Consider the following 17,876-nt stretch of genomic DNA (forward strand, 5'->3'; position numbering starts at 1 on the left):
CTACAGCCCTCTGTGGTAAAGAATTCCACAGATTCACTACCCTCTGAGAGAATAAATTTCTCCTCAACTCTGTCTTGAAACGGGTGACTACTTACTCTGAAATTATGACACTCCCAAACAGGAAACAACGTCTCAGCATCTACCCTGTCAAGCCCCTTAAAAGTCCTATATGTCTCAATAAGGTCGCCTCTCATTCTTCTGAACTCCAGTGAGTAGAGACCCAACCTACTTAACCTCTCATAAGAAAATCCCTCCATACCTGAGATCAACCTGGTGAGCCTTCTTTGGATTGCCTCCAATCATTTGTTGGATAAGGGAACCAAAAGTGTTCACCGTATTCCAGATGTGGTCTAACTAGCGCCTTGTATAGTTTTAGCAAGACGTCCCTATTTTTATACTCTATTCCTTTTGAAATAAAAGCCAACATTCAATTTGCCTTCCCTATTACCGACTGAACATGGAGGCTAGCCTTTTGTGCATGAGGACCCCCAAATCTCTCCATGTTGCAGCTTTCTGCAGTATTTCTCCATTTAAATGTATTCAACCCTTTTATCCTATGTACCAAAGTGCGTAACTTCACTATTTCCTATATTATATTTCATCTGCCAGGTTTTTGCCCACTTACCCACCTGTCCATATTTCTCTGCAGACTCATCCTCACCACTTGCTTTCCTACATTTTTTGTGTCATCCAAAACTTGTAGTACATTCACTTCCCTTGTCCAAGCCATTAATAGATATTGTAAATAATTGTGGTCCCAGCACTGATCCCTGTGGCAGTCCACTAGCTATAGATTGCAATCGTGAAAACGCTTTTTGGAAATCCAACTACATCCCCTTTATCTATCCTGCTCGTTACCACCTCAAACAATTATGATAAGTTTGTGAGGCATGATTTCCTCTTCATGAAGCCGTGCTGACTCTGCCTGATTATAACAGGAGGCCATTCGGCCCATCATGTCTGCACTGACTCTCTGACAGATCATTCCACCCAGACCTATGCCCATAACCCCATGTATTTGCCTCATTAATCCCCCTAACCTACACATATTGGGACACAAAGGGACAATTTGGCATGGCTAATCCAATGAACCTACACATGTTTGGACTGTGGAAGGAAATCAGGTTATGCATTTCTAAATGCTCTGTTCTTACATCCTTTAAAATGAATTCTAACATTTTCCCTATGCCTCCTATAACTGATCCTACTGGAAGTTTAAAATTACAGTCCACATTCCTCTTTTTGGGAAATATCGTCCTTTCGAAATGTTATTTTCATGTCATCTTAAAGAATGTATTCCATCTTGCAATTATCCACCTACATAATATTATGTTGCAGAAACAGTTGGGATACATCCCGAAAAATTTAGATATAAATGTTGAATTAGTTGCAGAGTTTGTTTTTTCTTAAATAGTGGCATGTGTGTAATTGGTGTTGATCCTGAGGAACTTGCAGGCTTGTTCAGACCGGGGATCTCCAGACATGCAAGTGTGTGTGTGGTCACCTCCCCTCAGTCAGTTGCCGCTCCAGACGGTTATCTGGCACAGGGGTTAGCACTGCTGCCTCACAGTGCCAGGGACCTGGGTTCGAGCCCAGCCTTGGGTAACTGTGTAGAGTCTGCAGTGTCTCCCAGTGTCTGCGTGAGTTTCCTCCGGGTGCTCCGGTTTCTTCCTACAGTCCAAAAGACGTGCTGGTTAGGTGCATTGGCCGGGCTGAATTCTCCCTCAGTGTACCCGAACAGGCGCTGGAGTGTGGCGACTAGGAGATTTTCACAGTAACTCCATTGCAATGTTAATGTAAGCTTACTTGTGACAATAAATAAATGAACTTAAAAAACGTAAAGGTGCCTTTGTCAGAATAAGCTGTCACCAATCAATGGCATTCTAAAAGGAAAGGGGGAAGAGGCAAAGATGGCTAGCACAGTGGTTAGCACAGCTGCCTCGCAGCGCCAGGGACCCAGGTTTTCTTTCGATACCAATCAAGTAAACGAACTCAAATTAACTTAGGGACAAAGTAAAAGGGGCAGCTCCCCAAAAGGAAGGGGGGAACAGCCCGAACCAAAAACAAAGTCGAAAGGAAACTTAAAACGTCAAACCAAAAGGTGATTATCAGGGTCGACAATACACCCCAGCCCCTGCCGTGCCCAGCGGTCGCCTGCTGGTTAGGGTACATTGGCCGTGCTAAATTCTCCCTCAGTGTACCCGAACAGGCGCCAGAGTGTGGCGACTAGGGGATTTTCACAGTAACTTCATTAGTGTTAATGTCAGCCTACCTGTGACACTAATAAATAAAAAAATAAATGTAAACCTTACTCAGCTTTCTGCCTGATCGATTCCCCCGCTCCTCCCCCTCCACCCAAAAAAAAAGCGCTGAATCTTCAAACTCCATCTGGACGGGGAAGGCTCTCGACAGTTGGAGCGCCAGGTTGCAGGGGGGGGGAGGGGGAGGTCACACATCCGGGGACTGAAGGTGGGCGCGGGGTGGACTGTGGGTACTGTAGTCCGCGCGCCCTGATTGGCCGGCGGCGGCAGGCGCGGAGCGGAACTACAATTCCCGGCGGTCCTCGCGTGGAGGGGGCGGGCGCATGCGCAGAAGCCGCCGTTTATCTCCAGTCTCTGGCGTCAGTCGGCTCGGGAGGTACACGAGGAGCGGAGCTGGAGGCCGGCCTCTCCTTTCAGGCGGCGGCCGAGACCCCCTTCAACCATCATTACCATCCCCCCCGGCCCCCCACTAAAACCCGGCGGAGACAACTTCACCTGTGAACAAAAAAAAGCAAGAGGGGGGGGGGAGAGAGAGAAAATATTTCCAAAAGGACGACGACGTTATATTTGAATCGGGTGACATTCTGAGCGCGGCGGCGGTCATGGATTCGAAAGACGTGGCGGATTACGCCCCTGATTCCTGGGAGCTGGCGACCGACACGGAGGTCGAGGCCCAGATGAACAACTCCTTCTCCCGGCTCAACGTGAACGCCAAGCCGTTCGTGCCCAATGTCCACGCAGCGGAATTCGTCCCCTCCTTCCTCAGGAGCTCGGACGAGCCGGGTGAGACGCCAGAAGGTAATGAGAGAAAGGGAGAGAAATATATATATAAATAAAATTACACATCTTCACATTTATATTTTAAAAACCCTGAGGCCCCGGTTTGGGGGGGTAACAGGAGGCTCCTCTTCCAGGCCTTTGTTCGGTGGCAGCGGGGTGCTGTGGGGTTGGGGAGGGGGGGGTGACTTGTTGAGAGGCTCTGAAGTGGGGGTCACATTTGTTCCCTCCTCCCTCATCGTCCCCGTTGTGTCCTTAATAGGGCCTCAACCGTCCGCTTGATTCGTGTCTGGCTGACAGAAGGGGGGGGGGGGGGAAGGGAGGTTAGAAATGAGCCTGAAATAGGCCCTCCATTTCCACTTTGAACACCAAACCTTTTCTTTTTTAAACGCTATAATTGCGCTTAACTCCCAACTTTGAGCCCGCTTCGGTATGTGTGTCTGTGTGTGTGTGCATGGTTATTTTCTCCCACTCTCTCTCTCTCTTGTGCAATGCTCCATATGGTGGAAGGGGGGGGGGGGGGTGGTGGGGGAAAGAGTTGGTGCTGCATCCACCATGGCTTCAGGCCCTGCACCCTGGCAGCCGGCCTCTTTCCTTCGGAATTTTGCGCTTCTTCCGTTCACCGTCGGAATAACGAACACCTGACAGGGGTGGCCTGCACCCTGGCCTTTCTGAATTGCCAGGAAACTTGCAGGCCGCGTAGTTTGTTCTCGCTTATGACTTCATTTATTTACAGTAAACGGCCCCCAAGTAGGTTTAAAGCGGAAAAATGCCACCAGCACTTGTGAAACTATATGGTTCAACTTTGCAGATGCGATTGTAACCACTTTTCAGAGAGCTTTGAATTGTTTTTAAAGTTAAATTGGCACGGGGTGGAACTAATAGGAGATTGAGACTACTATTGTAAAATGCAGTCGTCAGGCTAAATTGCATGCCTGCCATGTCTTTTAGAAGCACTATTCTGTAATTGTCATGTTAGCTACTTTACAGCGCTTTTTCGAAGACGTGCATTCTACAACTAACATTTAATACTGTATACATTTGTACTGTAGCTACCAGAGCTCTAGTTGGCCAGTCTAATAGCAAGAAACGCAGCAATGCAGTAACTAGAGTTAACTCCGGTCCACTAGGCTTTTGCATTGTTCCCTGAGGCAGTATTTGTTTTAATATCAGACTTTTCTCAATTATGGCTGAATTGGGTGGAGCTGGAAGCTATTTTGAGCTCTTGATTTCAAGCTGGTTGTTTGTAGGTGCACAACCAAGCCCTGGGGATAACTGTACAAGTATGCACCGTGCATGTCCAATAGGAGCTAGATAGAGCTCCCTGTATTCCTTTCACATTGGTCCTATTAACAATGACAGTGGAAGGGGTTTTCTTCCTGGTCCATGTTGCGAAGATAATCAAACCCAGCTCTGCTCCACTGTTAGCATGTGGTGATTTTCCCAATACAACCAAAACTTAGACTTACAGTTTGTGTTTGGGTCTTGTTAGCAGACACTGGAATAACTTCTTGGAGAAGTTGTTGGGGTTGTTGTCTGATGTTGGGGTAGTGCCCTTATCAATTATTAAACTAGAAAACGAAGCAAAGGCGGTTTCGATGAGTGGGGGTGATGGGTAACTTGAATTGGAGCAGTGCATCCTTTTTTTACATGCCCTGTAAGCTTCTGTGAAAACCGATCCTTTTTGCCATTCCTTCCTGATTGTTGCTAAAGTGGGCCAAGAATGGTACCTGTTTCAAAATTAGCAAGCTAAGAATTAATAATACCTGTGAGTGTTTGTGGCATGATGCAGGTTACTAATTGTGGGACTCCATGTAGGTTTCCAGCTGCTGGACCATGCAATCTTTCTGGAGCGGACTAATTGCATTGAGCTGCACAGTCATAACTCCAGGTAGCAAGCTACAAAATTGCAGAAGAATCCAGGGAAAAGCTTTCCAGACCATTCTGTTAGCCAAAACAAATGTGGCATGGAAATGTTCCTTTTGAAAGAGAAAATCTAACTCAAAGTATAAAACATTATTGAGAAAAAGTTGGGTAGGATTTTGTTTTGTCCTTTGATCTTCATTCCTAGTTCCTTGCACATTTCTTCATCCACAATCCACAGGTGAGTTGTGGTACAAAGACTTCAAGCAACGAGACATGAATAAATGTTGAAATTTTACCTATAAACAATTCATTAAAATGTTGCTTTTGGAGATCCTGCTTTGTGGTATTAGTTTCCTGTTTATTTCAGCCAGCAGAAACAATTGGCCCCTTGCATCGGCTGGTAACAATCTCTCCAAAGCAGGTAGTGGCTTTTTCAGGTAAGTGAAACACTGGCTTTTCCTTATTTCAAAGGTTTCAAAGAATGTTTGCAGCTGAACTGATGTTGAAAACCTACTGCAGAAATAGTTGGTATACAGGTCGAGTACCTGAAAGCTTTGGGGGCGCCTAAGAACACAATATTGTGGCTACTGGAAATGAAACAAAGTGCTGGAAAAGCTCAGCCAGTCTGGCAGTAGCTGTGAGGAGAGAAACAGTTGATGTTTAAGTCCAAATGAAGAAGAATCATATGGACTCCAAGCATTAATTCAGTTTCTCTTTCCACTGATACTGCCTGACCTGTTGAGCTTTAACATTTTCTGCTTTTATTACAATAGCCAAGCTTAAACTAGCTATAATATAAAATACAATGGCCAGAGAAGTAAGATGTATTATTGAAAAATACATGATACCTTTCATAAATTCCCACCTGTTACGCTGTCTGTGATTCTGCTTGTAGGAAAGGGTTCAGTGTGTCTATGTCCAGGCAAACAGCTAGACTTCCCGCACTAAAGGCCAGATGTGGTCGGTGAGGTGCAGGTCATGTCTGCACTGCTTGAACCAGGGACTTCCTGTGCTAAAGGTCACAGATTAAATTCTGGGATTCTCAGCTTGGAATCCACCGTGGTTAGCTTCAGGCAGCTGGATTTATTAGAAGAAAAATCTCAAAACTGCTCTCTAAATTTGCAGTGATTTAGATGGTTGTTGTAGTGGACTGTTGGAGTAGATTGCAGCCACAATTGATCTCCACTGACAATTTTGATCATTAGGCAGCAGAGGTATTTCAGCAGTGTGCATGTGGCAAGAAAGCTCTCCATTATTTGGGTTTGACGACTGGCATTTGCTTCACTGGTGTGCAAGAGTTACTCCTGATGACTTGTATTTCAATGGCATGTTTAACATGAAACACCCTTAGATGGTTCGCATGGGGACAGGTCAGCCTAGCATAACTTAAGGGTGGGCATGGATACTCTCATGTCTGCATGAGTGCAGCTGCAACAACCAAGAAGTTTGACACTATCCAGGACAGAGTAACCTGCTTGGTTGACGTCCTTTCTACAAACATTCACTCCCTTCACCACTGGTGCACAGTGGCAGCAGTGTGTTCCGAAAGGCATTTACAGGGTGCCACATGAAAGACTGATCCAGAAGGTGAGATTGCAGGAGATTGGGAGTAGAGTACTAGGTTGAATTGAGGATAAGCAGACTGACAGAAGGCAGAGGGTTGAGATAAATGGGTCCTTCTCTGGCTGGTGAAATGTAACTAGTGGGGTGCCGCTGGAGTCAGTCCTTGCACCAGGACTGTTTACAATCTATATCAATGGTCTGCAGGCAGGGACAGACTGGAACATAGCAAAATTTGCAGATACTAAAATAGATGGGAAAGCAGGCAGTGAAGAGGATATGAAGATTTTACAGACTGATATAAATAGGCTAGGAGAATGGGTCAAAGTTTTGTAGATATAGTTTAATGTAGAAAAGTGAGGTTATCCATTTTGGCAGCAAAAAAAGCCAATTACCCAAATTGAAAGCAGATTCAAAATGCATCCGGGCAAAGGGATCTGAGTGTGTACGTTCATGAACTGCAGAAAGTCTGTATGCAGGTGCAGCATGTAATATAAAAGGCAAATGGGATGTTGGCATTTATTGGATAAGGGCTGGAGTATAAAAGTAGAGAAGTGTTGTTGCAATTGTATAGGATGTTGGTGAGACCACGGCTGGAGTCATGTCCAGTTTTGATCTCATTTGAGGAAGGATGTGGTGGCATTGGAGGCTGTTCAGAAGCGGTTCACCAGATTGATTCCAGGGATGAAAGGGTTGAGGTATGAGGAGAGATTAAAGAGTTTGCGCTTATAGTTGCTGGAGTTTAGAATGATGATGGGATCTGATCAAGGTATATAACATTTTTAACAGGATTGGTGAAGTAAATGTAGGCCATATGTTTCCTCTAATGGGGCAATCTGGACCAAGAGGTCACAGGTATAGGTTGAGAGGTGGTAGATTTAAAACTGAGATGAGGAAGAACTACTGAGGGTGTTGAATTTGTGGAACTTGCTGCCCCATAGCACGGTGGAGTCTGCATCATTGAATGGTATCAAGAAGGAGGCAGATATATTTTTGATTTTTAAAAAGAGACATGGGGAACAGGTGAGGAGGTAGATTTGAGACCAGGGAGAGATTAGCCATGATCTGATTGAAAGGCAGAGCAGGCTCAGGGCTGAATTTGCCTAATTCCTATGTTCCTACCATCTACATGCAGGAACCATGGCTCCTTTGGCAGCACTTTCCAAATCCATGACAGCTGCCATCTAGAAAGACAAGGGCAGCCGGTACTTGGCAACACCACCATGTGGAAGTTCTCCTCCAAGCTACTCAACATTCTGTCATGGAAATGTATCGCCATTCCTTCATTGTCGCTGGGTCAAAATCCTGGGTTTCACTCCCTAACAGTACTTTGGGTGTACCTAGACCATAGGGATTGCAGCGGTTAAAGAAGGCAGCTCCCCTCCACCACCTTGAGGGCAATTAGGGTGGGCAATAAATGCTGCCCTCGCCAGCCATGCTGCATCCTGTAAAAGAAAAAGAACTGAGTTCCAGAGATTTCTAAAGGTAGAAGAGCTGCAGTGGGTTTTGCAGTGGACTCTTGAGCAGTTGTTCAAAGTCAGGGGAGTGCACAATTAGAAGAGCCTGGAGGCACAATGGCATAATGCTGTGGAAATATTTATACGTGAACATGAGAATTTTTTCCAGGTAATGCCAGCTTTATTTATTGTTGCTATCTAAATATCTTCACCAGGAAGCCATCTCTGAACCTGTTTATGCATCATCCCCAGCAGCAGGTGAATTTCTTTCCATGGCGATTTGTGTATAGTTAATCTATGTTTTGTGTTTGCACACCAGTTTGATTATACTTTCTGGAAGTTCTTGGAGGGCAGCAGTTGGATGTTGCTGAAGGCAGAGTTCACACCCAAGGTCAATTTGATATGGAGCAGTAGCAGAGTTACAGATATTAGCTTTTGCAGTTTGGAGCATTGTTGCCAGTGCACTGCTTTTTGGAAGATTGAAATTGAGACGCAAGGGAGAATGGGATTTTTTTTCCAGCTGGGGTAGGATGTAGAGGTGGAAGTAGGGAAATTTGGTTTAGTAGCAAATGCTCCTGGTTGTGGGCTGCATTTGGGGTTTGTACGTTAACATTGTGTCCAACCGCTGGAATGGGAATCAAACTGGAAGCTTGTGCCAAGTTTCTGGCAGATAACTCTAAACTTTATTGTTGGACTGGAGAAAGTTCTGCCTGATTTAAAAGCAGGTAGACCACATTACAACAGCTGTGTTAGGCCAGTTCTTGGGTTGAAATCTGGTCTCCGGTGAGCTTTATTCTAGTGTCAATTGTTTAAATCAATCGCAGAAAATGGGTGGGTTCCTTGTGCACAAAGCATACATTTGCTACCCAAACCTCTTGAGCATTGCAAACAGAGTAAGCAATTTGTATGGTACTAGCTGCAAAGTTGTCTGAAAAGAGCACATTGATGTAATGAGCACAAATTACAAGCTAGATTTCTCTAGAAGTCTCGTAGCTGTCGAATCTTTCTTGGAGTCATAGAACCCCTACAGTGCAGAAGGACGTCATTTGGCCCATTGAGTCTGCACCAACTGACAGAGCACCTTACCCAGGCTGTATCTCCATAACCCCATGTATTTACCCTAATTTACACCGTGGGATTCGAAAGGACAATTGTCACGGCCAATCCATCTAACCTGCACATCTTCGGACTGTGGGGGGGGGGGAGCTGGAGCACAGGGAAGAAACCCATGCAGTCACGAAGGGGGTGTGCAAATTCCACACGGACAGTCATCCAAGGCCAGAATTGAATCCAGGTTGCTGGCACTGAGGCAGCAGTGCTGGCCACTGCGCTGCTCCAGTGTTAACTTAATATTTTAATTCTTTTAGTATATGCAATAACTGGTACAGACATTTTTGTGAAATCAAAAATAAATATCAAATTCAGGTGTGTTTATGTTCCAAATAGCATTCTAATGCAGCATTTATAGGATTAATTTGCAGAATTCATCTGTTTTTGTGTCACATTGCACATGAATACCTAGACATGTTGGGATACACCTCAGTATTTCTGCTGGCATGAATTCAGTTCCCTCCTTTTGTATGTGAAAATGGGCGAGTGTTCCACAATAAGCCCCATGTTCATTCGGGGTGACAGACTGAATTAACTTGCATGTTAAGCAAAATGCTGTGAATGATGGAAACCTGAAATAAACAGAAAAGGCTGGAAGTACTCAGCAAGACGGGCAGTGTTGGAGAGAAAACAAGAGTTAATGTTCAGGGCTGTGACCACATTGACTGACTGAAAGGTATGGTAATTAGGAAGCAAACATGAACTGTGGCCCAAGATGGTGGCTCATCACCTCCAGGGCAGTCAAAATGCTGGTCTGCCAGTGATGCCGATGTTTGAAATAATTTAAAAATAAGGAAAGCAACTGGAACATTGAGTCCAGAATAACCAATCTCAACCATGCAATGGGAAAAAAATCAACCATCGGTCAAGTTAATCAATATTTTATCATCGAAAAATACTCCAGTGCTTTTCACAGAAGCATTTGTTGAACATAATTTACAACCATGAGAAATATTAGGGCAGATGATCAAACGATTCTCCCAAGAGGTAGATTTTAAGGAGCATCTTTAAAAAGGGATATGTGATAGTGAACTTGGGATGGAGAATTTCTGTCCTTGTATTTTGAATAGCTAAATGCATGACACCAATTAAGCAATTAAAATCAGGGCTGTGCAAGAGGCTGGAGTCAGAGGAGCACATATGATGCTTGTCGGGTTAGACGAGATTACAGAAATAGGGGTGAGTGTATACATTGCTTAAATTTGTTTACTCCACTTTAAACAAATACAAGTATGGCATTTAACTCCTCAACCCGACTCGGGTCGGTTTAGCTCTGGCTGGACAACTGGTGATGAACAACATGCATTCAATTCCTGTACCAGCTGATGTTGATCATGAATGTACACCGGCTCAAACCTTGTCCACCACCTGAGATACGGTGATCATCGGGTTAAATCACTATCATTCATCTCCCCCCTCAAAGGGGAGAGCAGCTTCACGTCATCTGGGACTATGGTGACTTTACTTTTATCTTGCTATTGAGTGAGATGATAGCTAATCTGTTACTTTACTCTTAAGTACCCACTTTGACCCATATACCTTTGATTCCGATACATCAATCTCTGATTAAAGTTACTAATTGGCCTAGCATTGCTGCCTTTTACTGAAGAAAGATCCAGTCTCCCTTTTCCGTGTAGAAGTGTTTCTTAGCTTAACTCCTGAAATTTCTCCAACTGTCAGAATTTAAAATGTACCAAGAGTCAAGTATCTTCCTCCTTTGAACATAGGTGTATTTCTTGGTGTTTTTGAGATCATTTTGGTTTTGGCAATGTTCTTTTGTTCCAAAATTCATGTCTGCGGTTACTACTGTTAGGGGAGATGGTGGTGTAATGGGAGCAACATGGTAATATCACTGGTGGAATAATTGAGAGCCCCAAGAAAATGTTCGAGGCACATGGGCTCGAATCCCCCCCCAAGCAATTTAAATTCAATTATGAATTTGCAATATTAGTTTCAGTAATTAGCATAAAACTATCATTGTAAAGACCCATCTGGTTCCCTAATGTCCTCCTAGAGAAGGAAATCTGCCACCCTTATCTGGTCTGATCTACATCTGACTCCAGACCCACAGCAATTGAGAGTGGTCAACAAATGCTGGTCAGTGATGCCCACATTCTGTGAAAGTCTGGTTTTTTAAAAATTCTGCCTGCTAGTTTGTAATCCTTCTGCCTTTCATTGTATTAGTCTGGTTGTCTATATATTGAGGACGTTGAAACTTGTAAGAGTAGGAGGGCACAAATTCATCAGAGATGACTAGTTTAGATTCGATGGAGGAAAAGGGATGAGAAACAATTGGCATTATAAGATTGAGTGCACACAGTTTAGAATTTGGGCAGCAATTCTGTTTGTTTTGTAGAGTCTGAACAAGCACTCCATCAGGTTGACTGGATTAAGATCTTGACAGTGTTAAAAGACATTGGAGTAGATGGGAGGGATAAATAACTCATAAATCTGTACATGGGACAAATAGCAACAGAAATTAGCCAATGGGATGTCGCAGGCATGTGTAATTAGAGTTTGACAAGGGTGTTCTTTATCACCAGTCCTCCAAGTCTACAGTAGCAGTGGTCAAAGGCCTGTGAAGACACAGAACCTGGCATTTAAGATTGAGCGCCAATGATGATGTCAGTTAAATTAACACAGATTAAACAAATTGCAGCAGGCACTGAAGGATTTTATAATTACGCACTCCATATTTGTATTTTATAATCTATTTTATGGAATTGTTCTCCTGTTGGGTGCAATGTGCGAGTCTGATTAGAATGCAGGCTTAATTTGCAAAAGAACTTTCAACTGAAATCCATTGTGATACAATTTGTTAGTTGCATCTTAAAGCAAGTGAGCTTCAAATTCAGATAAAGGAAAATTGCCATGGGGTTTTGCCATTTCAAGGGGCGTCTCCAAGTAGTGCTGTTCCAGCTTTGTAGTACAGGGTAGATTAGGCTGAGTAGATTAAAGGAATAGCAAGTTTGGTCAGTTATATCTTTTAAAGCATGTCTTTCACGGCCGACCAACTAACTTTGAGCTGTAATTGTTATTAAGCTAATCCAGAATCTAATCAACACAACAGGTCCAGCAAGCATGGAACGAATGAATATATGACCAGTTGATCCATTTCATGCATCTAGGATCCAGAGTATGATTAGACATAGAGTACAAACACAAGGAAATTGTGCTGAATTCTGAAACACTACTTTGGCCTCAACTGGAGGACTGTATCAAATTCTGAGCAGCTCACTTCAGCAAGGATATGATGGGTGTGGGAAGATTTGAGTGGTTCTAGAGGTGTGGGAAAAGTGAGGTGAGGTATTTGGGGAGGTCAAACGAGACATAGGAATGCACAAGAAACACCAGGCTACTGAGGTGTAGAGGCCTGCGGGACCTTGGAGAGAAGGTTCACAGATCCCTACAAGACAAGTTGATAAGATGGTTAAGGCAGCATATAGAATCCTTTCATTTATTAGCCAAGGTATGGATTATAAGAGCAGCAAGGTTATGCTGCAGATAAAACAATAGTGTGCAGTTCTGGTTACCTCATTGCAGAAAGGGTGTAATTGCTACAGAGGAGATCTGAGGATGTTGACAAGACTAGGAAGTTGCAGCTGTGAGGAGAGATGGGATAAGCTGGGGTTGCTCTCCTTGGAACAGAGGAAGCTATGGGGAGTTTTGATTGAGATGTGCAAAATTGAGGGACCTGGATGGGAAGGGTCCATTTACTTTTGCAGAGAGATGTAACTGGGGTGTGGGGAGGCATAGATTTAAACTAATTCATGGAAAGACTCGAGGCAAGGTGAGAACTTTTAACCTAGAGGGTAGGAGGCTTGTTGCCTGGAAGGGGCATAGAGGCAGAAACCTTCAACGCTCAAGGTTTCTGGATATGCACCTGAAGTGTGGTAATCTGAGGGCTCCAGGCTAAATGTTGGAAATTGGCATATGGCTGGGTGGCTCATTTTCAGCTGATAGTCACAATGGGCCAAGCGATCTCTTTGTGATTTCCACATGGAAACATTGGAGTATCCAATGGTGCCTTAGAGAAGGTTGAGAGAAGATTTGAAAGTGTTCAAAATCACGAAACATCTGCACAGATAGGAACTATTCCCATTGGCAGATAGGTAGAGAACAAATGGACACAGGCTTACTAATTGGTTATTTTTTTTTAAATCAAGGTGATGTGAAGGAAATGTTTTGGGTAGCAAGTGGTTGCAATTGGGAATACGCTGCCTGAAAGTGTCATGGATCCACGATTGTGGTGAATTAGGTAGCTGGGGGAAAAGAAATACTTGGCAGGGTAGTGATGTCAGCTAACTTATCCTTGCAGTGGATCAGCTTGGACTCAATGTACCGGTAGCCAACTTTTATATGCAGTAACCATTGTGTTTTGAGTAGTCTTGACCAGGAGACTTTGGAGTACTCTATTTTAAATTGCATTAAATTTGTAGTACAAAAATGAGCTTTGTATGCTGGTGTTTTTGCTTGGCAGGTCCTGTTGACCTAATCTTATTTTTATCAATGTCCTTCCCCCTTCTTCCTCAATAGTTACCCAGCTTTTGTTAAAGATGTTTGTGCTATTGACTTCAGTCATCCCATTTGAAAATGAGTACCACATTCTCACTGTTGGGTAAAGACATCTCACAGAACTGTTAGTGCACAAGGAGGCCATTCAGCCTATGGTGTCTGTAGTGGCTTTCAGAATGAGCAATTAACCCCGTGCCATTCCCCTATATTAAGACGGAGTAAAGCTCCCTCTATGTTGACGCATCAAACAAATCCTGGGCAGGTGCGGCACGAAATTTGAGTAAAGCTCCCTCTGCTCAGTCAAGTCGAATGCTGTCCAAACAGATACAGAACAAGGTGCTAATTTTTTTGAGGGCATTTAACCACATGCTGACACCTCTCAGACATTTACTGCTGCTCCTTGGGCCTTTGCTGTGAACCTATCCCACTCGGAATGAAGTTGAGACTGGCTCCAGGTTTATTCTCCAGAAATGTTCTATATTTATGACCCATCGTTTCAGAATGTTAATCATGTCTGATTTGAATAGTTGGCATTCTAGATATCTCTTGCAAGGCAGAGGTACCAACTAACTCGAGGTGACATCTTTATGATAAAGAACCGTTGTGATAAAGTCATTGCTTTTTATCCACTCCTGAGTATCCGAAATTGTATGACTGGTTATGTTTGGTATATTTTCTGAGGTACTCATAGTTTGTACGTGGCTTGGCCCAGTGCCTTCTGTTGCTATTGGCATGATGAGCATGGTCCTTTTCACTTCATCCCAATTTGGGGAGTGGCTGAAGAGGTGTAATAATTGTGTAGCCTGTAATTGAAAACAAGATGTAAATATGGCCTGACTTAAATTGACCTGCAATAATTTTCTCCCCTTTCGGAAAGTGGTTAGGTTTGCACATGCTAAATTATTTGTTTGGGATGAGAAAAACTAAAAATGATTTTTTTATTAAGCAGAACAAATGCCAGCATAACTGTTTTGTTTTGTGTTCCATTGAGCAGGGTATGCCTGGTCCCCTGGCTGATGAACATCTCTGATGCACAGCTCGTAAAAAGCTTGCACTTGGCCATTGAGCTACATAAAAGGAAGCAAATCTCTACGTCTGTAGAGGTTTTTGGTTGAGGGCAGCCATTCCAACCCCAGAGGGACTATAACTCTAATCAACATTCAGCCAGTGTCAACCGCTGGATATTGAAATGCCTCTTGGTTCAGTACAGATTGTTAGGACTGCACAAAAAAATTGTTTGTGCCTTATCACATTAGTAAGCAGATGTACCCCAAAAAGACTAAAATATATCTACTAGCCCTATGCACTATCCCTGAACCCACAGGGTAATAGGCACTTGTTCTCGATCATCAAGCCAAACAATAGTGTTCCTCTGAAGAAAATTCTTAAATGTCTGGCCAGACTACTTGTTATGACTCCTGCTTTGTCCATAACCTCAAGTTACAAAGGGTCATGAATTAAACCCAATCCATGTAAACAGCCTCCACTCCATTGACTCTGTCTGCACTTCCTACTGTCTCGGAAAAGCAGCCAGCATAATCAAGGACCCAAATACCCTGGGCATACTCACTCCTACCTTACATTGGGGAAAAAGATACAAAAGTCTGAGGTCCCCTATCTACTGACTCAAGAACATCTTATTTCCTGTTGCCATCAGACTTTTGAATGGACCTACCTCGCACTAAGTTGATCTTTCTCTATATCCTAGATGTGAATTTTACTACTTCGTCACAAGTAAGGCTTACATTAACACTGCAATGAAGTTGCTGTGAAATTCCCCTACACTCCGCAGTCCGATGCCTGTTTGCGTCAATGCCAGCACATCTAACACTACATTCTGCACCCCCTCCTTTCCTTTATGTACGGTATGCTTTGTGCAGCGTGCAAGAAACAATAATTGTCAATGTGTACCAATGCATGTGACAATAAATCAAACTGGCTATGCTGTAGCAAGGGAATGTTTTGATCATCTTGAATGTGATTGCTCTCGTGGGTAAAAACAAATTTATAGATAAATTCCCAATTCGGAGGGTGGTGTCTGCATTGATTTTGTGCAATAATTTTTCAGTGTTCACTAGTACATCTACAATGGTGTTTCTTGCTTCAGTCTATATGGATTTGGCAGGTATAACAGTTGGAGACATGAGTTCGTTCAAGTGGGCAAGAAGATTTTTTAATGACATTGGACAAAGTTGAAGTTTGATATAGATGTTGGACTGGAACTATAGTTCAATGAAGGCATCCTCTTGTATTCTATTTGCTGTTTTAATTCTGTAGTTCACGTCCTCCTGGCTTTGGTTGCTGCTTTGTTTGTATGTGTCATCTATTTCTTCCTATGCCTCTTTCAGCTTCATCCAAAACTTCCATTTGGAGTATGTTATCCATTTCTCATTTGTACACAATTTCTGGAGTGTCTTTTCCAGTGCAGTTCCAGTTTGATGTAGCCTGCAATTTTGTCCAGGTCTCCTGGGACACTCAAGCGGAGGCCATTTAGAGGGCTCCCTGCTGGGTGCCACGTGTCCAAATCTCTAGCAGCCAGATTTTCGGTGCTGCCAGAAATCGGTGTGGAGCTGCATAATTTATTTAAATCTTCATTTTAATATTTTTTATGTATAATTAGTGGGCCTGCGACTGAAGTCTCTGGGATCACTAGTGTCTGTCGTTTCTCCCCGTCTCCCTCAGCCAGCAATGTTACACTCCAGCAGGGTTGACAAAGCTCCCCATTAGCAGGGAGCTGGCAGCCTGACTCCGCTGGAGGGAGGGGGGAAGTCATGCCCCCCCCCCCCCAAAAAGAGGTCAGGAGTTAGGGGGGCTGCCCTGTGGGCATTGGTAGCTTGGCACTGCCCATCAGGCATTGGGCAATACCAAGATAGGGCCAGCAGGGCAGGTCCTAATGGGGCCGGGGCTTCTGGGGGGAGATCAGTGCAAGTGGGGTGGGGGGGGGGTGGAAGCGTCCTGCTGCCATTGCATTCGGGGTCGGTGACAGAGGGAAGGAGGCCAGCCATCTGAGTGGGGGAGGGAGATTGGGGCTGGTCTGGATTCGTGTGGGGGGGCGGTCACACAGCCAGTTATTTGGGGGAATTGCTGTGCTGGCCAGCAATCAGGAGGCCAGCAGTGCGGGGCCACTGCGCATGTGCAGATCTTGGCGCTGACAGATCGGCGCATATGCTATGGCCTGCTCAACGAAATGCTGCCGGCCTCCAGTGGGATTAGGCCCCGCCCACAGATTTTCAGCGTGATTCACACTAGTGCGTTCTGCAGCGCAGTGTGGGGTAGATTCTTTCGAAACTCCTACTGGAAAAGCCAGAAGGATTTGCTCCAGTTTTTACACAAATTTGACACTTATTTTTGGAGAATCGCCCCCATCTTTATGGCACTCCACTTGGTACTTGCCTCCTCCCTGTGGCATAACATTTCTTGCAGGTGCCCTTAGTTTTGTACCTTTCCAGCCCAGATGTACCCCAAATCCCCAGACTTTACCTGTGCCTTTTGTGCGTAGTTTAAATGTCTTGCAAGTCCCTGTGCAACTTGTGCAGGACCCAGTTTCAGAATTTGTGAATAGTCCAAATCTTGGAAATGTTGTGAGCAGTGAGGAAAGAGCATCAACTAGTGGAAAAGGTATATATTTGATGGATGAAATTTAATGCTGGGAACTTTGAAGTTATTCATTTCAACAGAAGAATGGGGAGAGGCAATATAAAATAGAATACAATTCTAAAGATGGTGCAGGAGTTAAGGGACCTTTGGGTGTATGTGCACAAATCATTGAATGTGGCAGGGCACATTGAGAAGGTGGTTAATAAATCCTGCTTGATAGAGTTCAAAGGTTGAAGTTTATTTAGTCACAAGTAAGACTTACATTAACAATGAAGTTGGTGAAATTCCCCGAGCTGCCACATTCCAGCGCTTGTTCAGGTCAATGCACCTAACCAGTACATCTTTCAGACTGTAGAAGGAAACAGAGCACCCGGAGGAAACCCATGCAGACACGGGGAGAATGTGCAAACTCCAGAGTGACCCAAGCCAGGAATCGAACCCATGTCCCTGGTGCTGTGAGGCAGCAGTGCTAACCATTGCCACTGTGCTGCCCACCTGAGGAGGGTGGGGTAGCAGGTACTGCAGCAGAACCTGTATAAACCCGGTTTGACCTTAAATGAAGTATTTTGTCCAATTCTGGGTGCCACACTTTTGGAAAGATGAGAAGGTGCTGAAGTGCACCAAAAATTTGAGAATGGATCCAGGCACTTCGTGAGAAACTTGAATCGCGTGGATCAATTGAAAAAGCTGGGGGTTTTCCTTGAAGAGTAGCTTAAGGTGATTTGATAGAGAT

General features: G+C 44.2%; 1 protein-coding gene across 1 annotated transcript in view; it reads left to right on the forward strand.

Moving 5' to 3' along the window:
* Positions 1-2,617: 2,617 nt before the first annotated feature.
* Positions 2,618-17,876, forward strand: part of LOC144510866 (eukaryotic peptide chain release factor GTP-binding subunit ERF3A) — a 60,305-nt gene continuing 45,046 nt past the window's right edge. The window contains exon 1 of the mRNA XM_078240878.1: positions 2,618-3,059. Within this exon, the coding sequence (XP_078097004.1) occupies positions 2,864-3,059 (196 nt within the window). The 5' untranslated portion in view covers positions 2,618-2,863. The remainder of the gene's footprint in view (positions 3,060-17,876) is intronic.

Source organism: Mustelus asterias, chromosome 23 (assembly GCF_964213995.1).
Source record: "Mustelus asterias chromosome 23, sMusAst1.hap1.1, whole genome shotgun sequence".
NCBI classification, from domain to species: domain Eukaryota; kingdom Metazoa; phylum Chordata; class Chondrichthyes; order Carcharhiniformes; family Triakidae; genus Mustelus; species Mustelus asterias.